The sequence below is a fragment of the Brugia malayi genome (assembly GCF_000002995.4).
Source record: "Brugia malayi strain FR3 genome assembly, contig: Bm_v4_ChrX_scaffold_001, whole genome shotgun sequence".
Lineage (NCBI taxonomy): Eukaryota > Metazoa > Nematoda > Chromadorea > Rhabditida > Onchocercidae > Brugia > Brugia malayi.
This window is the reverse complement of record NW_025062479.1, coordinates 2,909,996-2,935,915: the sequence shown is the minus strand read 5'-3', so window position 1 is coordinate 2,935,915 and position 25,920 is coordinate 2,909,996. Positions and strand designations below refer to the sequence as shown.

At 31.2% G+C, this 25,920-nt stretch overlaps 2 protein-coding genes across 4 annotated transcripts; both read left to right on the top strand.

Moving 5' to 3' along the window:
• Positions 1-394: 394 nt before the first annotated feature.
• On the top strand, positions 395-20,715 carry Bma-sax-3 (the record flags this gene model as incomplete). 3 transcript variants are annotated; one of them, XM_043073389.1, is made up of 23 exons in its annotated part: positions 395-509; positions 3,714-3,923; positions 4,233-4,369; positions 4,671-4,823; positions 4,982-5,089; positions 5,421-5,584; positions 5,780-5,993; positions 6,181-6,352; positions 14,794-15,010; positions 15,264-15,346; positions 15,534-15,724; positions 15,823-15,988; positions 16,303-16,430; positions 16,709-16,961; positions 17,439-17,554; positions 17,615-17,786; positions 17,906-18,088; positions 18,479-18,813; positions 19,042-19,315; positions 19,553-19,680; positions 19,785-19,944; positions 20,133-20,387; positions 20,639-20,715. In XM_043073389.1, 23 exons carry the CDS (start codon positions 395-397, stop codon positions 20,713-20,715), a joined length of 4,011 nt encoding a protein of 1,336 aa, XP_042929323.1. The 3 variants fall into 3 exon arrangements, with proteins under 3 accessions (XP_042929323.1, XP_042929324.1, XP_001892715.2); XM_043073390.1 differs by lacking the exon at positions 395-509 and having other exon boundaries at positions 3,722-3,923; XM_001892680.2 differs by lacking the exons at positions 395-509; positions 3,714-3,923; positions 4,233-4,369; ... (3 more) ...; positions 5,780-5,993; positions 6,181-6,352 and adding an exon at positions 13,973-14,054.
• Positions 20,716-22,306: 1,591 nt separating this feature from the next.
• On the top strand, positions 22,307-23,329 carry Bm10908 (Uncharacterized protein; the record flags this gene model as incomplete). Its single annotated transcript, XM_043073388.1, has 4 exons — positions 22,307-22,471; positions 22,558-22,649; positions 22,858-23,016; positions 23,233-23,329. The coding sequence occupies 4 exons, from the start codon at positions 22,307-22,309 to the stop codon at positions 23,327-23,329; spliced, it is 513 nt and encodes a 170-aa protein (XP_042929322.1).
• Between the last annotated feature and the right edge of the window lie 2,591 nt (positions 23,330-25,920).

Sequence of the window (25,920 nt, the reverse complement as noted above, 5' to 3'; positions counted from 1 at the left end):
TTACAAATAACTTTATCTGTGTTTATTGTCTCGGAAGAGAGAAAGACAGAAAGGTCAGCATTAGTTACTTCATGCAGTGATGGGAGATAATTCGGTAGAGTTTGATGAATGAATGATTGATTGTACACAGTGTAACTTATTATTGGATATAGTGGAGTGTTTTGTATAATATCAGGTACAGCTGTAGGTCAAGAAGTGGCCATTGAGTAGTTCAAGCTGTGGCTGTGCTGGTGATAATTTGGAAGAAGAGTTCAACTAAACTGGATATCCACGACAATTTATTATTGCCTTTCTTTTTTTCCATCTTTTACGGCTTTAGTTTTTATTTCTATTATCATCATCAACAATGCATTGAACAATTATCATCCCTAAAGGATAATTTTCTAAACGAAATATGTTTTGTCATACAACAACAGTTTATAACACTTCGAAATATTTCGCTGCTTCAATTATCATTTTATTATCATTGCTATTATCAATGGAAATTGCTAATGCCGATGAAACGACTGGTTAGTTCTTCATCATTTGTGCTATTTTTTAAGTGATAATTAACTTAGGCTTTACGACATAAAAGGGTATTATTAAAAGATTTGAACATTTGCTTCTTGCCTTTCTTTCCTCTTCACCATCCTTTCTAAATAAAATCTATAATTTATAAAAGGCAATAAAGGGCTAAAGAAGCTTTTTGCTTCCTGCTAAATACATAATAAATAGGTTTTTCAATGATTATGTAGAATTCGTATATATATATATATATTATTATTAGCTATGTTGTAATTTATATGACGATTTGCTGGTCTTCTATTGACCACACAATTTTAATAATTCTATTAAACATATGTGTAAAAATACATTTTTCTGAACTTTATAAAACTGATTAGCAAAGATGATTGTTGATTGGCACATTAAAGTAAAATTGAAAATTAGTGGAAGAGTGTACAATTGAGGTAATTCGGGGAAGTAAATGGTATGACATAAGTAAGTTCTTGTTAATAATTGAACTCTAAGATGATAACAAATATAAAACTATACTAGATAAAATATTGTTAGTTAAATATTAATTTTTGGATTTTTGAGTTTTTCTTCTTTCTTTTTTGTTCATTTAGCACATTTACGCCAACTCCTTTGTCTTTTCATCCATTCTTTCTTTTCATGCTACACACATGTAACATGAACATCTGGTTGAAATGATCCAAAGTATTGTGTACATTGCTAAAAAAGAAAATGAATAAGCTTATTATTATATTAGGCTTATCGATTTATTATCATCGGTCACATTCATCTCTTATCTAGCTTCACCATCAATGATGTTTGACCTCTATAAAGTTATCTTGCCGAATTTTATATTATTTTTAAAAGAACAACTTATGTATTATTTATTCTCGATTAGATGATAGATTGATCTGTTAGGTTCTTTTGATTTACATCGTTTTTATTAAATTATCAAAGCAATGATAGTAAATAGTAATGAATTTTTTTCCAATTTACGATAAATTCATCAGGTATTATAATATTTTTTGATATTTTAGTTGAATTGTTTCGGATTTTCCTACTATTTTTTAAAGATATTGATAGAAAATGTGAGTTACTTTGGTTGTACATGAAGAAATCTCGAATTTAAATGGCAAATATGAAGTTGCTGATAACTGTCTGCTATGAAATTTCATTCTTGAACAGTGAAAATGTTCAAAAATTCAATTTACTTCAACATATAATATAAAGTAGAAGTGGAAAGAGCAATTATTATTGATATTCAGAAGGAGGTGATAAATTATAAAACTTCGAAGGGAAAGATACAATTTTTTCTGTCATTCTTCTGCTAGTAATGTTGTGATAAAATTAGTTACGCAGGTAAGACGAATGAACTAAAGGACTGGTTTAGTGCATTATTATCAGGAATTGTTTTACTCAGTATATTTTGCAGTACGTATATCTCTGCCTGACTTGTTATACTATGTGTATTAGTTTTATTTTGCAAAACAATTTATTTACATATTGAGAGTGTCTTTGTTAAAATATAATTGTTTTTATATATTTTAATCAGATTTTTAAATTACACTGAGAAATTTTGAAAATCCAGAAAAAAAATTCCTTTTTATTAGCATCAGCTATTTAATCGATGAAGACAAGATTGTCAGAAATTCGGTTTATTTAATCTGTTTTGTCATTATGATAGAAGTATGTGGTGAAATGGTAAGAAATAAAAACCGTGTCATCAATAATTTTTGTTTAAATAAGCTAATTAAAGTTGATATATGATGTTGAAACGTTTACAATACATAAAGAATTTGATGTGTACATAACATTGATTATTGTTACTAAATTTACTAAATGATTTTCTACAAAATTTAATCACTTTTATGTGGAAGTAAATTTTCACTAAAATTGTTGTCATAGCTGATTAAACTTTATACCGTTGCATAAATCTAAATATTTTTAGGACTCACTGTAACTGTTCTTTTGAAGATTTGAAATAAATTTCATTTGATAATATCATTTAAACAAGAAAAATCTTGGAAGAAGAAATTACTGCAGTTGAATAGAATAATTTTTATTTTTACACTTTAAATACTAAAAAACGAGTGGTAAAAATTATGTAATGAGAGAATGTTGAAATCCTTTGAAGAGGCTACCGAACCGAAATGATACTTTCGTGACTGAATTTCAGTATAGCTTTTTTTTTTTATTTCCACTTATTAAATATAAAATCAAAGTAAAAATGTTTTTCTGTCAATTAATTTTTTTTTTTTTAAATTAATAATAAAGTTAAAATTTAGGATTATCACCCAGCATTAAATATGTCTGAATATTCTCGAAACATAATAATCACGATATCACCTGTTTAATCATTAATTTTAAATGCTGACTAATTAGATTGTCAGTGGTGCAGCAAAGTACTAGCTTGAGATAGATGTATGCTGTAATTAGCAACTTATGTCTACGAAAATTGTCGATTCTTTTCAAATAAATTAGCCTATTAATTTACTACTAGCTTTAAAAGAAGAGGGAGAGAGAAAGAAAGAGAAAGAGGAAGAAAGAAAGAGAGAAAGAGAGGTACTTTCAAGTCGTATAATTATTACCAATGACCTTGCTTACTGAGAAGACTAGTTTAGTTGAACAATAATGTGAATGTATTCAAGTTTACATCTTGAAACGATTATGCATTAGATTTTGTCTATCAGGACAAAAAGAAATCATTTAAAAAAGGCAATAAAACAATTTTATCTCTAACTTCCTGTCTGCCTAAATACGTACTCATTGGAAATATTTTCGGAACTCATTCAATACAAGAGGAAATTAAAATTTTTATTAGAAACTTATGCTTAAATCTTCACTTACGAAAAACGCTTTTACATTGAATGAAACAAAAGAAATGAATTTCCTATGGATTTTATTAAAAATAAAATGTATATCATTCGAGATTAACCTATTGTTCCCCTCTCTTTCTTTTCCCTTTTCATTTTTTCATTTTTTTTTTTTTATTTTTAAATGAGACATGATTCGAAAATTATCTTAAATTTGCTTCCATTATCAACTGCTACCTCACATCAACATAAACTTTAATGTGTTTATTCTTCACTTTGAATTTATTATTTTTTAGTTTATTATAATTCATAGAATTATTACTTTTACAGGAATGAATTTAACTTTTTTTATGTAAAAGTTCCTGCTTTGCATCTTATTTCTTGATCGCTTATTTCGTTCTTTTTTAGAAGATGGAATGCCGGTAATAACAGAACATCCGCTTGATGTAATTGTTGCAAAAGGTGAACCGGCGACACTGAATTGTGCAGCGAAAGGTCCGGACCTACAAATTACATGGTTCAAGGATGGTGAACCGGTGATTACAAATAATGAAGAAAAGAATTCACATCGTTTAGTACTTCATACCGGTGCTTTATTTCTACTTCGAGTTAATAATGGTACGTTTGCAAACTTTTTTGTTCTTCACAAAAACTAGTTGATGTAGTTATTCCTATGCATATTTCACATAAAACGCTTTGCAAATCTCAGTAATTTAATTGACAGTTTATAGTGAATAAGTGATGTTTACTCATATTTAGTATGTGCTCACTACAATAAATCCAAAAAATTCTGTTGTGTGATCTAGCAGAACACCTTTAATTAATTATTTACCTTTGTGGGTAGTGTTCCAAATTTGTTATAACTAATACTATTAGAACTAATGTAGTTGGAAATTTCTGTAAATATAGTAATTGATTCCTCTTTAGGTAAGGGGAAAGACGCAGATTCGGGAACATATTATTGTGTTGCAAAAAATAAATATGGTGAAGTGTGGTCAAGAGAGGCATCGCTCAAAATTGCCATGCTGCGGGATGATTTCAGGATAAGACCGAGACCAATACAGGTATTCTGAGTACAGGTATTTTGAGAAAAAAACAAAAACAAAAAAATCTCCAACATCTTCGATAAGATTATTGGTAAATTATGTTTTGAGATTTGCTGTAGTTGTAAGGATCAGTGGAAGACATTTAATGTCATTAAATTTGACAAGTTTATTCCTTAATAAATATGTAGTTCAGAATTGTTTATTTAAACTGCCTAATATTGTTTAATTGATTGTTCATTCGTAAAAAATGATTTTGAAAATGTATGTCTTAATAAAGTATTCGCACTTCAAATAAACAATAGTATATGTCTTTTTGAAGGCAGTGATTGGTAACAGAGCGGTCTTAGAATGCTCTCCGCCACGTGGCTTTCCAGAACCAGTTGTGTCTTGGCGTAAAGATGAACGGGATTTACGTCCTCAGGATGAAGATGGTATTGTGCTACATCCAAGTGGCAATCTCGTCATCGAAAAAGTAACCGCAGATTTAGAATCTCTTTATTATTTTATATGAGTTTAATACACAACATTTTTTTAATTAAATGTGCTGATGATAAAATGGAATTAGGAAACTGAATGAATAACTCAATGAATTATTACAAAGTAGGAAATACATAATTTCTGCAACTTAAGGTGCAACGATCTGATGCTGGCTTTTATCAGTGTGTGGCAACAAATATGGTTGGTGAAAGGGTATCAAATCCAGCACGCTTATCTGTATATGAAAAGCCTTATTTTTTGGTACTTTTATACTAGTTCTATACTTCGTCCATCTTGCTAATAGTTTAGTGTTAAAAAATATTACTAAGTGATATCTTAAAGAACGGACTGCTTGATTTACTCTAACGTGATGGTGTACATCATAGTGATGGCAAAAACTGTTAAATGTAAAATTATTCCTTAAAAAAATGCTGAATGTGTTGGCGTGGTAAGATCGTGAAAAAAAAAAAAAAAGGCACTGAGTATCGATTAAGTAGCATAATATGGTCTAAAAGTAGTAATTTTTTTATGTCCTTTTTCATCTAATAAGCAATAAAGAATTTTTGTTCTTTACAGAATGGTTATATTTCAGCAAAAACCACAAAACTTAACGGTTGAAGTAGGATCATCGGTACTATTCGACTGCCGTGTTTCTGGTGATCCGATGCCTTCAATATCATGGAAGAAGAGAAATCAACAAATGCCCGTTGGTCGAGCTTACATCGCATCGGATAATCGTGGTTTACGCATTGATAAGTAAGTAAAAGTTCTACTAGGGAAAATATGATATTTTGTAGCCATATTTCATCATTACCATATTCCTGCAGTTGCATAAATAAATATCAGTTAGTGTGTAATAAGCATCAAATAGTCAAATGGATATCATTTTTCTTATTTTAAATGAATTTCCGAGCAAATCTTTGACGATTGCTTATGCATTTTTTTTTTCAGGGTTCAGCCAAATGACGCTGGCGAATATATTTGTCAGGCAAAAAACCCAGCCGGAAGCATAGAAACATCAGCTCTGCTAAATGTACACGCTGCACCATCTTTTACAAAAACTCCTCGTGATGTCCTTGTTGATTCTGGTTCTACTGCAAAATTCCGATGTGAGGCAGAGGGTCAGCCGCAACCGGCACTGTTCTGGTCAAGAGAAGGCCAACAGGTTTAATGCAAATTTTACTTTGTGTTAATTAATGTGTCAGAGAGGAGTGAAATAATGCTGAGAAAATCACTCCTTTTAGTTTTAATAACATTTTAATCCGGATTGATTCCTTCGTAATAATAGGTTGACTGGTATTCAGAAATAAAGTACATTCTAAAATTCAGAAATCTGCTGATTTTAATTTTAGGAAGTATTTTTTCCGGGTCACATATCTTCAGACGGAAGAATAAAAGTGACTTTTAATGGTGATCTTACCGTTACGGATGTAAGACCTGCTGACGAAGGCAATTATGTGTGTGCTGCAATGAATTTGGCCGGGAGTAGTCTCACCAAAGCTACGCTAAAAGTAATGAGTAAAAGTAAGTCTTGTATAAGTAAAAGATGAAAAATTAATTTTTAAAAAATGTTATGCATGTCATAAGTTACAGTAACTAATATAGTCAGTTTATAAAGCAATAGTAGCTTTTGCAGTAAGTGGATAGTTTTTGAATAAATTTATTTACACCATCTTCATCTTTTGAATATTGCCTTTTTTAATCTTACACCCATTATTCATGCCTGTTTCATGGTTATCCTCAGAATAAGATAAATCAGAGTTAAATTTTCTGAAAATTGTGAAGGCCATCGTTGATTTGCAAAACTGATAACATATGTAAGTTATATTGATTAAATAACGTAGTTTATTGGTGGAATTTCATTCAAAAAACCGATATTTGGTATATTTAATAGAAGAGTATGTTATTAATAGTTGGAAATACGATGTATTTAATAATTGAATTGCCAGGAAAGTTTTGTACGGAATCAAAAATTTAAACAAAAAATAACTTTAATAGAAATTGCTTACCCATATTACTGTCATACAGTACAATACGGAAACTTCATTACGGCAGCTAGCAAATACAGGGTTTGTCAGATAGCAAATAGCTCTGATGCAACAATATTTGTTGGATAGTAAACAGATTTGATGCAATATTTGTTTGACGGCAGTTCTTTTATTTCAAAGTAGTGTACCTGGTCCATCTCCTGGCAAATATTTGTACTTGTACATGACTAAAGTCTCTCTTTACCTGTGCCATTTCCTTATTCTCCTTTGAATCTTGACATCTTTTCTCATCATTTCTACTGCTAGTAATGCTTAGACAATATTAATTTGGCTATATCTCTTACTATTTGTTTAATCTTCAATGGCATTTAGCCGTTAGCTCTCTTAGCACATTGATTACTATTTGCTCAGTGCTATTATGACTATCTTTCTTACAATCTTTATTATAAGAAGATATATAAAAGGTGTGAAGAATATTACCTATTTCAGTAGTTATTGATACTGCAGTGACTTCATAGAACAGTATCATTGTACTAATTTGAATTTCCTTTCGAACAGCAAACTCTTCAAAAACTTTTTATTTACAATTTATGAATAAGTATTTTTACGCTTGATTTAAAGAAAAAGGACTTTCTTATACTTTATTAAAAGTTTTCTCTGAAAAGAAAAAATGTGAAATTCATAAAAATTTCTAAGAACATTCTCATATGTCTAAGCTTTTTTCAACATTCGAATGAAATAAAAGGACTTTCATATTTCGTGCATATCATTACATCTGGTAACAGTTTTTTCTTTACAACAAATTTTTAGTTTCATTCTTACATCGGTTTGTTTTCTAGATTTATTAGTCGTGTTATTATCACAGATGTTTGTTGTCTACTTGGATTCACTGGAATGCTATTAGGTTGGTCATTTTTATCGGCTGTAGGATTGCAGCTGTGGTTTTGTGTATTTACTGATAATTTGAATTCCACCATTTTTTTTTTTTGTAAATATATAGTATTATAGTTTCTCACAATCTTTTCAAAAACCTCCCATATTTATTTGGATGAAAAAAAAAGAAAATAAATTCTAACTGGAAAAATTTCTTATAAAATTTGGAAATAAATTGTGCTCTTTATGCTTTTTCTTTCTGCCAAACAAACATTTCACTTCAAAAGTTTCAAAAAATATGTATAACTTTAAAAATTAAATAAGAAAATAAATATTTGCGTTGCACTCATAATGCTTACTTCGATATATGCTGTTGTTTTAGTGGAGCTGATAATCATTATCATTGTGTTGTTGAGATAACGATAGACTTTAATGTGATTCTGCAGTTAATGCAAACAAAAATATAAACATTGTTTTTCTCCCTGATTTTTTTTTTAGTCATAAAGTTCAAGGTTATTTGTCACATTGTACCGGTTTTTCATTATTGAGAAATGAAAGAGTCAGCGAGTTGATGGCAATATTTGCAAAATATGTTCATTGTGTAATTTTATTTAAAGAATCAATAAGACTATTTAGAAATTGTTATGTGCCAATATATCTTTCTAATCATGTCATTACCGATAATCTCAGAGATTCCATATTGCTCTCTTTGAAATGATATATTTTGCTTTTGTTGTGATTTAATTTTAATCCGTTGTTGACCGTTAGTGAACTAAATTTCTCAACCATTTCTAACTGATTTTCTTTTTGCATTGCTCTTTTAGCACTCATAAAATTGATTATATGTGTCAAATTTTCTGAAAAATCTTGTTAAAAACTTTGAATAGCATCAAGGAAGTTATAAATTTAACATTTCAAATCAAAATTGATCAAAATTTATTCTTTTTTTGGAAAATATCTTTTACGTTATGTATAGATATGCGAAATTATATTCACTTTTACGGAATAGAAATTCATTAAAGGCAATATATGTATAAGAAAATAGTTTTTAATTTCTTATTGGAATTGCTAACGAACATATTGTTCCATTCATTCAGTCAATTCTATTAGTAATTATTCTCTTGATGAGTAATCAACAGACTCTGAAAACTATCACTTCCGTTTATGAATCTAGAACTGACTCTTTAATTAAGCAAACATAGCTAATACACGATTTATCCGAATTGCAGAAATCGATTCAACGGGAACTGCATGATGCTGCTTGTAACTCTAGAGGGAGGAAGAGGGAGGGAGGGAGAGAGAGAGAGAGATTTCACCAATTCTTCCTTTCTTGATATGTGTTTCATTAGCTGATAGTAATCATCTATTTCTCCATTATTACGGTTTAGAAGGGCAGCTTAAACTTTACGAGATCATATCTTTACAGTGTCACTTAATGTCTCGGTCAAGTTGATCAGTTACAGTTTTATGAGTAATGGGCATAGATTTTAATAATGCTATGGCTAATTATTAGAAAGGACACAATGAAATAATTGAAATGATTAGTTGGAATCTTCAAAAGATTGTATGGACTCAGGTGATTATGTTTTAAGCTTACCAATTTCAGTGGTGTAATTTGTTTCAAACGTCTCATTTAGACTTGCAAGGTCACAGTGATTTTTTTTTTTTAGAAAATACAATTTTTACAGAATTTTATAGCACTCTTCTCTTCATTTAGGAAAAATTCAAAAAAAAAAGTTCAATTAGAATTTTCGGAAAACTGAAGTTGCCATAATAAGATCGATGCACGCAAACCCTAAACTTGTTTTTTTAATGCAAAAATTAAATGAAAAAAAAAAGTGTTTGAGTAATTACGGAAACATATATTCGTAAAGATGATGGTAGGTTTAAAAAGATTCGGAAAAATTGCGCACCAAAATGTAAACATTCAAAAAACATGCTGGTCCATTTCATTTCACAATTATACAAATCCCTCGTAAATAGATAATTGCTCTATAGATTGCTCCGAATGTCAACATTCATATCACCAAAAAAAAAAAAAAAAAAAAAGGGAAACATTATTCGAACAAAGTTATTATACTCATACATTAAAAGGTTTATAAGGTCATAGTGAAAGAGATTAAGAAAAATTGAATGTGGCATAATTTTTAACATGTTAGAGTTATTTACTTAATATCAATATCATTCAGTGCTGCACAATCTCTTGAAGACAACTATAAATGGGGAGCTACATTAAGGGTGAAGATTAGCGGAAATGTGATAGCGAAAGAGGACGGGTTAGAGGTCAGAGAGCACACGGTTTATTTACTATAGTCGCATCAACAACAGCTCCAACATTCTCTTCGTCTACAGCTTAGCAACTGGTAAATTATAGATACAAATTTCAAGTGTTTAATTTATTTCATTTTTGATTATTCAGCAACTTTGATTAATTATGTTCACAATAGGCAGGTGCAAAAGCTGTTGCAGCTTCTATGAAATCCGAGACTGTAAGAAAGGACCAGAGATCGATTTGTTTGCTATACCGAAATAACGTTTCAATTTACGAATGGATCTTTTATTCCCCTAATAGTCGGTTTATGGAGCATTACTCTTTTTATACCCATAATGTAGAATGTTAAATTGATTGATGAGTTATTTGTGCGAGGAAAATTAGATGATGATGTGTGAGTATACATAGTTTGATTTTCAACATAATAAGCAGATTTGATTTAGGCAGGCATTTGGCACTAACTAGTGATTGGAGAGATAATTTGTGTGCTGCTTGGCTATTTTACATGACTGTAAATGAGCATTTATGATGGGTGTCAAATTACTTGATGACCTGGTCAATGTAGACCATTCAATCCATCCGACGTTTACCGATAGGAAGTCGTATCACCACATTCATGAGTACCATACGTTAAAGGTAGTGAAACATGTGGTAAATTATTTTCCTGCCCATTCCCTTCTACATCAATTTTCTTCTTTACCGAACGCAAATTAGCGTCTTCCACCTTTATTTCGTTGGGTTGTTGTTGACCCTTTTCAAATATAGCTATGTTGTGAGAGGATCCTTCTTTCCCTCATCTCCCTTTCTGTATCATATGTTTCAGCAGCAGTCTATACTAATATCAGTTTGACCTTGCAAGATTATTTCACCTCACTGAATCCCTTCATCGTTACTTCATACAGGTATCGTCGCTGGACGACGAGAAGAGGAAAAAGATAAGGTGACTGAGAGGCATTGTCACACTTTCAGCTTCCGTTTAGGAATAATTTCGCTTCTTCTGTTTCTTTCCTCATTTTCCCACTGGTCATTCAGGATGTACTCTTTACACTTCATTCATTGTTTCAGTTTCGGTTAGATTATGTGCAGCAAAGGGAGTGCCAACCGTTGTGTATTTTCTTTTTTCTTTTGATATGTCCCAATTTTACGGCTAATTACAATCATTGAAAGTATCACTTGAGTATCCTCTACTCCCTCCCTCCCTCTTCCTACCATTGTCCACTTCTTTGCTGGTATCTACAGGGGAAAACACACTTTACAGTCAAACACACACACACACACACATACACACACACACACACACACACACACACACACACACACACACACACATACATACATAGATATGTATGGCACACATACATGTATCGGATGAGAGAGATGCCTCAGTGGTGGCCGCTACATCCTTTTGGACGCTTTCGGTCGGAGAAAGGTGTAAGAAATTGTGTAAACGTTGTCAGTTATGGTGCGCGTATACATTTTGATTCGATTTGTTGGTGGATGATAAGTACTGTCACCGCTCTTCATCATAACTTCACTTATTCTCGAAACCGTAGCGGTTCATTCGGTGTAGCTGCCATTTTCAGTCTTCATCCCATTTACCAGCACTTCCCTTTTCCTTTCACTTCTGCTTCTTATATTTTTGGCTTACACTACTATGTACTATAAGCATTGCTTTTGATTATGAAAACGAATGATTGATATGTTGATAGGTTAAAAGTTGAGAATAATAGTTAATTTGTCAAAATGCATCCTTAACAGCAATTTGTAATAAAATTTCATTCCATTCCTTTTTAATTTCGAAATATCGATGATATCTTTTAAAATTATTTTCATTATTTATAATATTCAAGGTTAATTTTATCGCTAATATCCTCCATGTTCTCGTAATGCTTGTTATCAGCGATCGTAATTCATCTTTCTTTTCATTAAATTTTCTTTTCGTAGAGAAATAGGAATGAAATAATGGTAGAGAAAACAATAACATTGATGTAATTTGTAGTTAGTGTGTTTATAGTTGTAACATTCTTGTCCACATCTAATAATATATTCCTAAGATTGTTGATTTTTTTATAGTTTGTCGGAAAAAAAAAAAAAAAAACATATCCTGAATTATATTTTCAATTTTGCGACATCATGTCTTTCATCCACAAATATAGTAATTCTATCACATTGAACCAAGTTCACTTTTTGATTAAGTTAGCTGTAGCATTTTGAATCCATTCATCACTGTTCAGTTTACTATTTCCTCCTATGTTGTGCAATAGCCTTTATTTTTTTCTCTCACGATTAATTGAAATCTTTCATCGTTTATTTCGCTCAGCAGAAGGTTATTCCTCTAAGAAAGATTAATGGGTCGTTATCAGCAGTATTATTTTTGAAAAAAAGGAAGAAAAGAAAAACCGAAAAATGGATAGAAATGGTTATAATAATTATCATTGTTCAATGATAAATTTTTAAGAAAAAGTTTTTTTTTTTCCTTTTTTGCAAACATTACCTGTTAGGAATTTATTGCTGAATTTGTTCGCTTGTTTGATTCTTCATGTTTAAATTCAACAATATTCTACTTCTTCTTTCAATTTCATCTTATTCATTTCTTTCCCTTAACATAATTGCTGTATTTTTTCATCCATTTCTTTGTCACTCATTTAACTCTTCCACTTCATTTTCATTGTCTTTTTTTTTTTTTAACTACCAACAGCTTAAAATCACTTTCTGTGCTTTTTATTCGAAGCCATCGAGTTAATCATCCATCGTACAGGATCATAAAAACTTTAAATAATAGTCTTTCTTTTTCTTGTTATAAAAAACAAATAAGTGGAAACAAAAACTGCTAACAAAATTAACGAATTGGTTAGTTTGCTTTTATTTTTCTTGTAGTATAATACTTAAAAAGTTTACATTACGAATGATAGTTTTAAAAATTAGTAAGCGAAGTATTACAAATGTTCATATAGATTTCATTGAATTTTATTGTTCGTTTTACTGGTTTTCTTTTCCAGCATTCTTGCTATTAGATTTATCGGATTATGTAATAAAATGAAATAGCATTTCAATTAAGAAGTGTACCTGTTACGAATAATAAACATATGCAATCAATTAGCTCAAATACATCCATCTTCCTTTTCCTCAATTTTGACCATTTGTTTAGCTAACATATATATATATATATATATATATATATATATAGCCAGAATGAACAACAGGAGAGTCTAACGACTGAGACCAGTTTCGTCGACCTTTGCTCATCTTTTGCCATAGCATATGTTCGGTACGGTTCTCAATCAATGCTCCTCAAATATTAATCTATCATCGATAATTTCAGGAAGTGACATTCCAACGAATTGTTATCTGTCTTTTATTGATTTGATTATGATAAATTTGGCAGCTGATGAAATTTTTATGGCTATATGTATCAGTCCATGATAATGTTCCTTGGAGCTGTTGTAATTCAGAAAATTACTTCACGAATTACAAATATAGCTTTTTAAATACCACTTTAGTTGACGTAAATTTTGATTTAATTAAATTCTTTCATTAAGCTTTTCCTTATTAAATTTAATGCACATTTTTTGTTAAACCTTTTTATTGTTCATTTTGAAATCAACTCGACTCTTAGTAATAGTGTAAAAGACAATATTAATAATACTCACGCACAGATTTGCTACATCTTCCCATTTTATTTTCCAGTATTTAAATTTTCATCATTTTAAAGAGCATGAGCGTATCTCATCATTGTTTATTTTATAATGCGTGTATCATCATCATCATCATCATCAGTCATCTTTATTCTTTCAAAAAGTATTCGGAATTCTTAGGTGCTGATTGCAACTGTGAAGCTGACTTTGATGTTAATCGTTTGAAGAACAGTCAAGAGCGTCAACACACATGCTCTCGGTACTAGCAGTATCGCAACTACAAATATTACTTCATCTATTGTCACTACAGAAACTGTTGTTTTCGTTAGCTAGCTTTTTTCCATTTCTTTCACTTGAATGATTCCTTGACAGCGTTATGGTATTTGGAACGGTGTTAAGTTTAACGACAACACTTTCTTTATCGTGCCTTTACGGACCGCCGTATTGCATCAACGGAAGTAATTTCTTTCTTTTTTCTTTAAATGTGTTTCATTATTTATGTCTTCAATTTTATTGATATAAATGAAGAATAAAGAGATTATAAATGAGAATTATAGATAAGATGAAAGAAATGCTGAGAGGGAAAAAAAAAAAAAAAAAAAAAACATTCTGAAGTCTATATCTTACTTTTGATGATTGAGTTGGATTCTTCTGATAGTACATTAATAGGATAGATTTTGATTTTAGTACTGCGAAGAAGTGACTATTGAGAATTAACTGTATGGGACATTTGATACTTTATTTGACTATAACGGTATACATCACTGGGTTGTAAATCAAATCTGTAAACTCGCAGCAGTAAAAGGAGAGTTGAAACTGTGATTTACGAGGTCGTTCGACCTCGTTAATATTTATGATTTTTTTTACTTACTACTGTTGAGTGATCTCTAGTTGTATCAAGCCCGATAAACCTATGATAGTAACATAAAAATCACACGTAAGCGATAAGAATCAGGAGAACTTATTCTTAGATTTTTTTTGTAACTTAGATTGTACTGAAAAAAAACTATATATACTTTCCATGCATCCTACATCATCCTTATTTCAATACGTTATCATAACTTCAGTCTTGTTATTTGATTCAGGAAGTCTAAATATCTTGAACAACTCAAGTGCATTTTTTTTTTTTTTTAGGAAAAAGAATTTGAGTTGTTTGTGGTTTGTCCTCTATGGTAAACATAATTTCTTCTGTTTCAGCACTACCTTCGCATCCACCACCGATTATCGAACATGGACACTCCAATCAAACGTTAATGGTTGGTGCTTCAGCAATATTACCTTGTGCAGCAAGCGGGCGTAGTATACCTCAAATTAGTTGGTTGAAAAATGGTGAACAAATTAACCTAGAAGATGTGAACTTCGAAACACGTTTCAAGCAACTTTCTTCTGGATCATTGCAGATCGATGAGTTGAAGTAGGAATTTCTTCATTAAAGATGTTATCTCGGTGTAACATTGTCGCTGATTTCCAAACATATTTTATTTTACATATACTTAAACCAATTAAACTATAGCAGTGTAATTATTAATAGCAGTAATCAATTTAAAATATGATTTGCATAGTCTTGTAGGCGCATCTACTTTTTTTTTTTTTTATTTCAGAGAGAAAGCATTTTTTTAGATACGTTACCAGTTAAGAGCAAAAATTTGAAAAACATAAATTTGCAGGAAAATTGATACCGGTGTTTATACATGTCGAGCACGCAATCAGGATGGTGAATCCACATGGACAGCATCCTTAATCGTTGAAGGTTGTGATCTTTTCAAGGTTTTTTATTCAAGCCTTATTTGTAAGTGGAGTTCAATAAAATCTCAGGTTTAGAAGAAGAATAGTGATGAAGCTATCCCTAAAATGCTTCTTATTGTTTGATTGCGTCTTATTATATACCCACTTTCTGCTTTATATTGTATCAGATTATAATTGTTTATAATTAACAGAACACACCAATCCATCAGTTACATTCACTCGTATGCCAAACTTGTCTGCTTTTCCATCTGCACCGGGTAAACCATTGCTGCAAAATGTTACTGATGATGGTGTTGATCTGGAATGGACAATTCCGGAAAGAAGTGGCGTTACTTCGGTTATTGGCTATCTGTTGCAGTATTTCAGTCCAGAAATGGGCCAGGTATACTCTTCGGTCTTTGAAAGCGAAAGACTCTTCTAAATGATGTTACAGTTGCTTGCTGCAGTCTAATTTCATTTTCACAGATGATTTTTTTTTAGACTTGGTTTAATGTCCCTGATTACATTTCTGGTCCAAGATATCATCTAAGAAATTTGAAATCTTCACATTCGTATGTTTTCATCGTTCGTGCGGAAAATTCTGAAGGTATTGGTCCACCATCACCAATGAGCGATGCTATTCAAACTAAACCACAGAAAGAGCAAAGTAAGTTCTTTTTGAGGAAAGGTGTACTGGTTTTTTAATTTGAAAGATATCAATTTTAAAATGACCGCTGCCTTGCATCAATTATCTTTTTCGAAAAAGTTCGTGATCCGACATAATTGCATAGAGCGAAATAGTTTGATTCTCGAGAGCATGTTGGGCAACTAGCGACTCATAAGTTTTCGGAAGAGTGAGATAGATGATAAACAGTAAATATTGAATAGTTAGATTCAGTAGATAGTATGTTTGGCAAAAGGAGAAGTGAGGAAAAAAGTTTCATTATAATTTTTTTGTGAAATGTTTGACAAGACTTTTAGGTGAACGTGAAATGACAAATGCAGATATGGATTTAGACACTGCTCGGGAACGAATCGCCTCGGAACAACTTATCAAATTAGATGAAGCGACAACTATTAATGCTACGGCCATAAAATTGAGTTGGAAGGTAAAATTCAAATATACTTCATTGATGTAAAACTAATTACTGCTTACATTAATCTCGCAGTGGGAAGGTGTGTGTGAATGCAGTTGTATTATTACCTCTAGGAGGTTCAGTGTATTCAGAGAATGTTGTTTGTTACTCTGTTTATTACAGTTCAGTTATCAATGTTGCATAATAATTTACTGTTTCAAGGCAAAAATGCTTGTCATTCTGGTGTTGTTACTGATCTTTTTAAAAAAAGAAAAGTAAAAATATGTTTTTAACATTGTATCAAATTACAGCGTCGCAGAAATGAACCGTTAATAGAAGGTTATTATATCAAGTGGAGAGCGGTACCAACAACGTCAGGTCAAAAGCAGGCTGGAGCTAGTGGTGCCGATAGCCGCTGGGTGAATATCTCCAGACCAAACACTGATACATATATTGTAAATGGTTTGCGTCCTTTCAAAAATTACGAATTTTTTGTGATTCCATATCACAAAACCGTTCAGGGTATGCCCAGTAACTCGTTGAATGGAGCTACTAGCGAAGCTTGTAAGTTTTCTTATATCGTCCTAGTTCTTTTCCTTAATATATATGTATATAAGATTATGGGAATTACAATAATATTTGTTTACTGATCTTTTTTTTAAACGAAACATTTTACTACAGAATAAGTATTATTAATGATAAGGAATGAGGTTAAGAGTAGCATCACATGAAATATTACTTTTATCTATCTAATACAATAAATATTATTTAGAAAGGGAACTCAGTACCAAAATTTGCATTTAATCACTAGATGAATTAAGTGGAGTTTCAAGATGGTATAATAAAAATTAGGAAGAAAAGTAAATTTTTGTAACTCCAAAATAAGCACTATTGAACTTGCTAACCAAAATGATTTCGAGAATGAGTTTTGGTACTCTTAAAGTATATAGATATTGCATTTTTTGAGGGTGTTGTTAGTTACTCATTCGATACTGGACTCAGAAACTTTATTAATGAGTGATACATATTTTGCGATTACAGCACCTACTTCGCCTCCAACAGATGTACGTGTCCGAATGATGAATTTAACGACTTTAAGAATTTCGTGGCGTCCACCACCTGCGGATGGAATAAATGGGATTCTAAAGGGTTTCCAGGTTAATTTCAGATTTTCGATTTTTTGTTCCAGTTGGCATAACTTAATTTTTTGTTTTTAGATTATTGTGCTAGGTAGTGGTGCTAAATATAACCGAAACATTACAACAAATGAACGTGCAGCAAGTGTTACGTTGTTTCATCTAATACCCGAGATGACCTATGGAGTTAAAGTTGCAGCACGAAGTAACGCTGGTGTTGGTGTGTATCATGGTCTTGAAGCTGTCACAATGAGTAAGCTATTTAATCTTCAGGTTGTTATTATGAAAGGAGGCAAAGGTTGTTATTATGATTCATGATATTATGTTGTTGAAATTTTGTTTTTTATTTAGTAAGAAAAAAGAATTATTTAGATGAGGCAACACTGCGAGAACATATCCAGTTAATGAGTGGGATTTCGTCTGGTGATCGTTTGCTACATATTATCAAAAGGCCTTGGTTTATTGCTACAGCAGGAGTGCTGATATGGATTACATTCATTGCCCTCATCACTTTTATATGGTGGAGATGGCGAAAATCGAAGGGTAAAGCTGCTGGTTTGTTGTTTCTCCTGAATTCTCTTCCGTGTGTTTTTTGTTATTAAATTGAACGTCTCTAACTTCTGAATTGTAGTTTTCTTCGAATTTTCTGCTTCCATATATTTCAACTGCTTCGAAAATTCAGACATCCATTGCGACTCTGTAGTTCGGTTCAGTCTTTCGTTTTTAATCTTTTAGTTTTTAACTTTTGTTTTTAATTTTTTTGTTTGAATAAGCATGCATGTCATTGTGGACTGAAGAATCTGGAGTATTAATGGTAACAGTAGTTTAATTCACAAAAAAAAAAAAAAAAAAAAAAAACTAGAAACATCAGTTATAAAATAATACTATTCTATAATGGAAATTTTTTCGAACAGATTCGTTTGTAGAGGCAGTTTTGATTTTCAGTTCGTTTGGGTATGCCGTTTATTAAAATCAATGATGGCAGTGTTCATCTGATAGCGCGAGATGCCTTATGGATGGATCATCCGAATTTTAATTCAGCACAGCGTTCCCTTTTAAATAGTTCCATAAATGGTGTACATTGTAATGGGCCGCCCATTTATACACAAACTCCACATCAAACCGACTTTTATATGGATGGTCAGATATTACACCGTGATACATCAGCACATATGCTAGCGACTATGGATCGAGCTCAGTCACCTAATCATTATCATTATGCCGCGCTTACTGGTGGTGCATCCAGTTTGTCAACTTTCTACGGTGGTCATCAGGTTCTGGTTAGTTGTATTCAATTTGTTTGTATACTTTTCAATCTCTACAGATTTCTTGAACAGTAATAGTGAACTTTTATAAGGCTTTTTTTCTTTTTTCTTTTAATATGCAGCTGAAAAAAATAAACGTAGTTTGGTGAATTTTACTTACTGATAAGTGAACACTGATGGTGAACTTAATAATTAGATTATTTTATTCCATCTTGTATATAACAATCGGATAATTTGTTCTAGGATGATCCCTCCCCGTATGCAACAACAACTCTGGTGATGAGCAACAGGCAGCGATGGTTAAAAGATCATATGCTTCGGGCTCCGATGCCTCCTTCCAATCCGGTTCCTTCTGCTCCTCCGCTACGCTTCAAGGAAACTGGGAAACATCATAGTACATTAGGCGAGCGGCGTTCTCCATTTATTGATAGCAAAATGCGTTCTATTGGTCATCATCATTCGGGAAGTCCTCCGCATACTGATGTTTCTTATGTACAGTCCTCTGATGGTACCGGAGGTATATTATTTTCTATGTCAATTTCGTTACTGCTAAAACATGAATTTCTTATGAATTCTAACATTCGGCTTATATGCACCATTTGAATATTGTCGTACATATATAGATGACTTCGTATGAAACACTCTGCCAAGTCATGATTTGATGTTCAGGTTGTATTTTTACAAGAGACCGAACTATTTAAACCAAAAATCTCAATGTATACTAAACTGATAGAAGCTGATGATATAATTGCAGGAAGTTCGAATGGACGAAACAAAGGAAGTACTCTGAATGGAAAGAGAAGTCCGCCCAAGCAGACATTACTCGATATGATACCTCCACCTCCACCAAATGCTCCTCCATCTGACATTCAGAACGATACAGTATGTTTATTTTCATATGCCCTCATATAAAATTTATCTTTTCTTGATATATTTTATCTTTCAGCGTTTTCATTGGTTTTATTACTAATATATTATTATTAAAGCACTCAAAGGAAGTAGTGGATTCACCTGATAGCCATCTTATGGATGTCAACGAACATTACGATGCTGTTTCCGATGCATTGTTATTCGACAGTGATGTAAAGCACATGCACGAGAAGCCTAGTTTAGCAAATACTAGGCCAAGTAGTCGTAATAGGATAAGTAATATTTATCTCCTACTTTCATTATTTCATCTTGTTTCATTTTACATTTTTTTTTTTTTTTTTTTGATAGCTACTTATATCATTTAGTTTTTTTGATTCATTTGTAATGGAATTTGAAAGAGTACATTTTCACCAGAATAAAGGAAAGAAAAAAAAAAAAAAAAAACGTAGTGAAATGAATTTAAGATCATCGAAATGGAGCAATGGGTAGTTGTGGTGGAGGTCAAGAAGATGATGATAGTCAAAGATCTTCATTAATGAACGATAATAATCGATCAGCATTTTGCTCGTCTTCAGAAGCAGATGAAGAAAATTCAGAGGAAGATGATCGTATTAGATCGTCGAGTCGTGTTGATCGTTCCCAAAGTCCAGAATATGCTGCCCATCGACCTTCACAACCATGCATGGGCGTTAGTGCTTCAGCGCTTACACAAAGTTCATGTAATTTTCTTTTCTTTTTTGATGAGAAAGGAAAATGTTTTTTTGATCCATGCAAAGGTACAAATAGTTTCTCAGTGTAAAGAGATATCGGTGTTCGGTACTTTCATTAACGATCAAAAACATCGCGAGTAGTTATGTATTCGAGATCTCTGAGATCAGCATTTCACTAGCATCCGTTGTTCGCTTAAAGAGAAAACTCATCATTTCGTCTTTCTCCGGTTTTTTTTTTTTTTTTCATTATTCTGTTTCAGATGATGGAATATCGGCGGTGCGTTCTTCGAGTCGTTTAAAATCGATGTCTCGAAACTGTAAAAAAGACTTGGTCTAGCAACTTAAATATAATTGCCTCGGGTCATTTCTCAGTGTTCTCTTCAATTAATAAAACGGCGTAAAAATATTTAATTATAGGAACAATATAATTAGTCATAGAAAAAGAACAATATAATTGCTCATAGGAAAAGATCTGTAGTACGAGTAAAAAGTTTGAAAATAATTCTGACGAGTTATTATTCGAGAACACTGATGAACTTTGTTTTCTTTGTCCGATCTCACTTATTTCCGATGCGATGATTTCCTAATAGAAACTTTAGGTTCATTTTTTGCAATATTTATTATGTACATATGCTGCAATTGGATATTATTCAGGATAGGATGTATAAAATAAGGAAAGTAAAAAGGATCATTCAATTCACTGCTAAAATTTTTCGAATCTCAGTCAAGTCATCTATACTTCCTAGCCCTGACCTTGATATTATTATTGTTGAACAGGGAAGGAAAGTATGAAATATTACATGTGATAGTAGGAATGAGTTTTATAAATCATAGGTGGATTTTTTTTATTCCGAGCACAAAGCGCAGTAAAATTTACTGCGTATTATAACTGTATGTGAACTTTTTTCTTAATTTTACTAAGCTGCCAACCCACAGATTTGTTGTTTCCTACTGTTTTAATATTTGCTGTCAGAGCAAATATGCTCACTTGCAGTCATTTTATTGTCACTATGCTTCAGAAATTCTTCTGAAATTTCTCTTTTCTTTCCTTGTTTTAATTTAATTGTCTCTTCTTCATTTGAATTTTTTTTTCAGTTGATGAATTTATTCCGTTTGTTCTTTTTTCTTTCTCGTTTTCTTTATTGCGTTTGCCAAATATGTCTGTTATGTAATTTCGGGATGAATTCTTTTGACTACATAATACTCTGATTCACAGTAAGCAACTGTTTTCATTTTCTCTAAAACAAAGACAGTGGCGGTTATCGTCGAGCAGTCAATCTTAGTTTGAATCTGAAAGCGTTGTAATTGAAGACTGACGAGAACACGAATTAAAATTAGAGTGTCAGATTCACGATATAATTTGAATCGGAAAGAAGATGGCTGTATAAAACATCCACTTGATGAGCTCTTTAAGGATAACAGTTTGATATCGTATCACATAGTGGTGCATTGTCGGTACGGGATATTCAGATAGCTTGACACTAGTATAAGGAATGATGGATGTTTACTTTTTTCGGAAGTGTGTTTGTTGTCTATGTTTTGACTGGAATAGAATTAACAGAGTCAGATGCTGCACCACGGTATTATTATATGAGATATCGAGGTGGATGATACGACTGTCATCGATCTCCTCATCAGTGTGTTTATAGTAATTTGCACTAAAAGATATTATTTTGACATTTAAATCAAGTGGTGCACTCTTCATTTTGGTTTCCTACGGAGTAGATTTTCTAATGATTTTTTTAGGTCTTAAATTTGCAATGAAGAGTGGTTCACTTTCCAGCATATTTCAGCCAAGCAATATTTTATTCACGTGAAATTTTGGTCGTCCGAATCCGGAAAGTATTAAAAATCTATTTGAGATTTTAATTTTTGATAACATTTACTGTTGTTTCACCAGTTTTTTCTGAAGTATGTGGTATTAGCTTATGGCATTCCAAAATTGCCGACTGAGGAATGTCGTATCATGGCGAGAATCTCGTCATAGGCGACGCTTAGATACTAATCATACAGTGGATTCACTTGATTCCGGATTTTCATCGTTAAATACTCACCTAAACGGTTGTCAAATAAAACTAAGACGTAGTTTACAGGTAAATTTTTTTTTTTTTTATTCTTTGTACAGTATAATGATGATGAATTACAGGATTACTTGATTTTCGTGTTTTTATTATTATAGGTAGATGACATCCTTTGGTGTTGTACCTTTATTCTAACTGTGTGGTATTTTGAGCTTCCATTGTCATTATTAATTGATGTACGAGTTAATTGGTAAGTTGGACATTTCTGATTTCTGGTCTACTTGAAATTTGCTTATATTTGAATTGGGAATGTTCTTCCTCAACCATAAAATAATTTTCCACAACATAATTAAAATTTGCATTTACATCAAAATTCAATTTACTGCTCTGTCCCATGTATGTTTCAATTTATTCTCGTGCATGCATCAAATTAAACTTTTTAGAAAAATTTTTTTCAGGTCTTTCTTGTTTTATTCAGTACTTTGTCAGCTATGCTTTTTTTTGATTGGCCTATATCTCTGCTCAAACAATGATCGAAATTTATCATATGAATGGCCAAAAATCTATCCGAAATTATTTTTCATAGCAGTTATCCTTTTCCTCTTCTCTTGCATCATGTAAGTTTTTGGAATTTTAAGAATTTTCATATTTAATTGATATTTGAAATGTTGTGAATAAGCTCATTTTTGCAATTTTATGTGATAAGAACGAATAGTGATTAAAAGTTAGACTTTTTGGTTTTTCACTTACTCTTTTTTTTTTTACTGATTTATTGTTTCCTAATATGCTAGTGGCTAATGTTAGCAATTTTAATAGAAGATATAATATTATAGGTTCTGCCTTGCAACATGGAAATTATGGAGTTTCTGGACAATTTATATTGTACTTGTTACTTTTATGTTTACCACTGTTGTAGTATCATTTTTATAGCATCAAAATTGAGTGTGGTTGAACACTTATTGAAAGTGTTGTATTTGAAAGCTTTTATATTGAAAGCTATTATGCACTTTTTTTTTTTTTATAAGCTAACTTTGTGCGAAAATTTAGTACATTAAATATTTATTTACTGCACTTAGAATTTATTTGTATATTGTGACATTTCATTTGCAAGTTAATTAATTTTTTCAGCGAATTAATTTCACATATTTTTAATAATTCAGTGTTTACTTGTTTGTATTATATTAAACATCGTAATTGTGTATGTAATTTTCTCTTTAATATTAAACGTTTAATTTCTCACATTTGGAATTCTTATTTTTGAAATTAGTCTCATGGAAAAAAAAAGATGATAAAGCTGAAAGTGATTTCAAAATGAGAATTTTACATTGTCACCTGTAAAACGATAACTTGAGTTTTTCATTAAAACGATCTTAATAATTTAGTTATTGATTTACTTATTATTCTAATCATAAACAGATTGTTTTGATAACAAAGTCAAAATTTTGCCATCGATTTTATATCAACCTGGAACAAAAATTGAACATGGCATCGGATATTCTGTAGGATTAAATATTAAGGATTGTCTCAGTTTATATTATATTTCTTATTTATGATGCGCAAGTTTAATGCGACGTATTATAAATTGCACCGATTTTGAATATAACTTTATGAAAAGGCAGAATTACCACATTTAACACATTAATGGAAATTGCAAAAGCATAACTTCAGCTGTTATTTATTTATCGTATTGCAATGGGAATATAAATGCGTCGAACCGTTAAAAAATTTAGCACCGTAGTGCTTTACCTACCGGTAGATGAACCATGCATGGATTATTATTTTATTGACTATTGAGTTCTTTCTTCTTTTTACTTTACTTTAACAATATGTAATCATTTCAAAAATGGTTTATTTATTTTTTTTTTCTTTTTCCAATTTGCTAATCAAAGAAGTTCGAATAAGTAAATGCTAACATATTCAATATTTAATTGAAGTATACTATCAGTTTCTATCATCCTTTGAATAATGGTTTTATTCTTTCATATCATTTCGTAAAATTTTTGGAAACTATAAAATTAGAAAGAATATATATTATTATAATGAATTCATTTTAACAATACTAAATTTTATCAATTGGTCATGAAGCAATTGGAAATATTTGCCTGTTTACATTGCACACACACACACACACACACATTCTCTTCGCACAAATAGCAAGAAAATAAAAAGTCCTATTTTCCTGTTCCTGTTTCTGCTCTTGTTTCAAGCTCATTTGGCGAAAATTGAAAATGTTTAAAGTTTAATTTCCTGTGCAGTGTTATCGAGGAATTTTTCTACGATATATTTTCAATTAAAAGAAGAAATGAAGATTAAATGGAAGAATGTATGTATATGATCATTATGCATTACAATCATAACATATTAAAGAATTTTTGAGTATTCGTTTTTGCATAAAAGTGAAAATTTTTCATTTGTCTGATTTATTATTATGCATATAACACATATGTTAAAGTGAAGTTATTTTGTCGAAGTTATCAGATAACAATTGTAAACTTCTTCATAACTCAAATGAAGCGATCATTTGCGATTCTGTTGCGATGTTTCTGATATGTCAGTGAATGTGCTAACTTCTTTCATTCAGAAATGTGGCTTATGTTATGAAATTCTTGGAAATGTGTCACGCTGTGATGGGTTTTTTCCCTTCCTCTTTCAGAAATTATATCTGAATTGTATTGATCACTTTTTGGATGGGCAAGCATAATTTTCTAGCTAAATTGAGAAAGGAGAGAGATGGAGAGCTTAAACCTAGCATTTTTCAATCACAGAAAATGCGGGAGAGGTTGCTAATGCAGCTAGCTGGTGCCTTTAATGATCAACGTCCTTATATTGCTAAAAACGTAGTAATTTAAAAGTTATCTTCAAGAGATATTGTACGCTAATTTTGAATTTATTTCTAGTTTCATTGAGATGAATTAAGTTGCAACTATTTCTTAATATTTTCCTCTTCTTTTTCATTTTTGGAAAAAAATGATTAAATTTATTTGAAATGAAAGAATTTATTTCATTCTTGATCTAACTTCTCTAAAGTTAACTTTTTTTAGGAAAAATTAAAAAGGAAATTTTCAAACGCTTTTGTATGCCAACATTTGTTTGCCAATATTATACTATCAAAATTCATAATTAGGTAGTCAAACTTTCAATTAAAACTAAAATCTCAATTTTCCTTTTCGGAAAAAAAAAAAGTTACTATGGAAGTAATTCGAAGACTTGGCAAAGTAAATGAGTCTAGGAACTTGTGTCATTTGAAATTTTTGTTGCTCAAAGAAACAGAAATAGATCATTAGCTATGTACATTTAAGAATAAACTGATGTGTTGGAATTTACTTAGCTCAGTTTTAATCAATTTTTTTTACTTTTAGAATGTAACTAAGCCCACAAGGATAGTAGTAGTAGTGCCTGATAACTTCCTCACTTGAATGAAGTTGTTTTTCAGCATTCCTAAAATTACGGTGACAAAGTCCACTCTTTTCTCTTTTGGCGATTATTTCATATACTTTCAGTTTAGTTTTGCCATTTTCAAT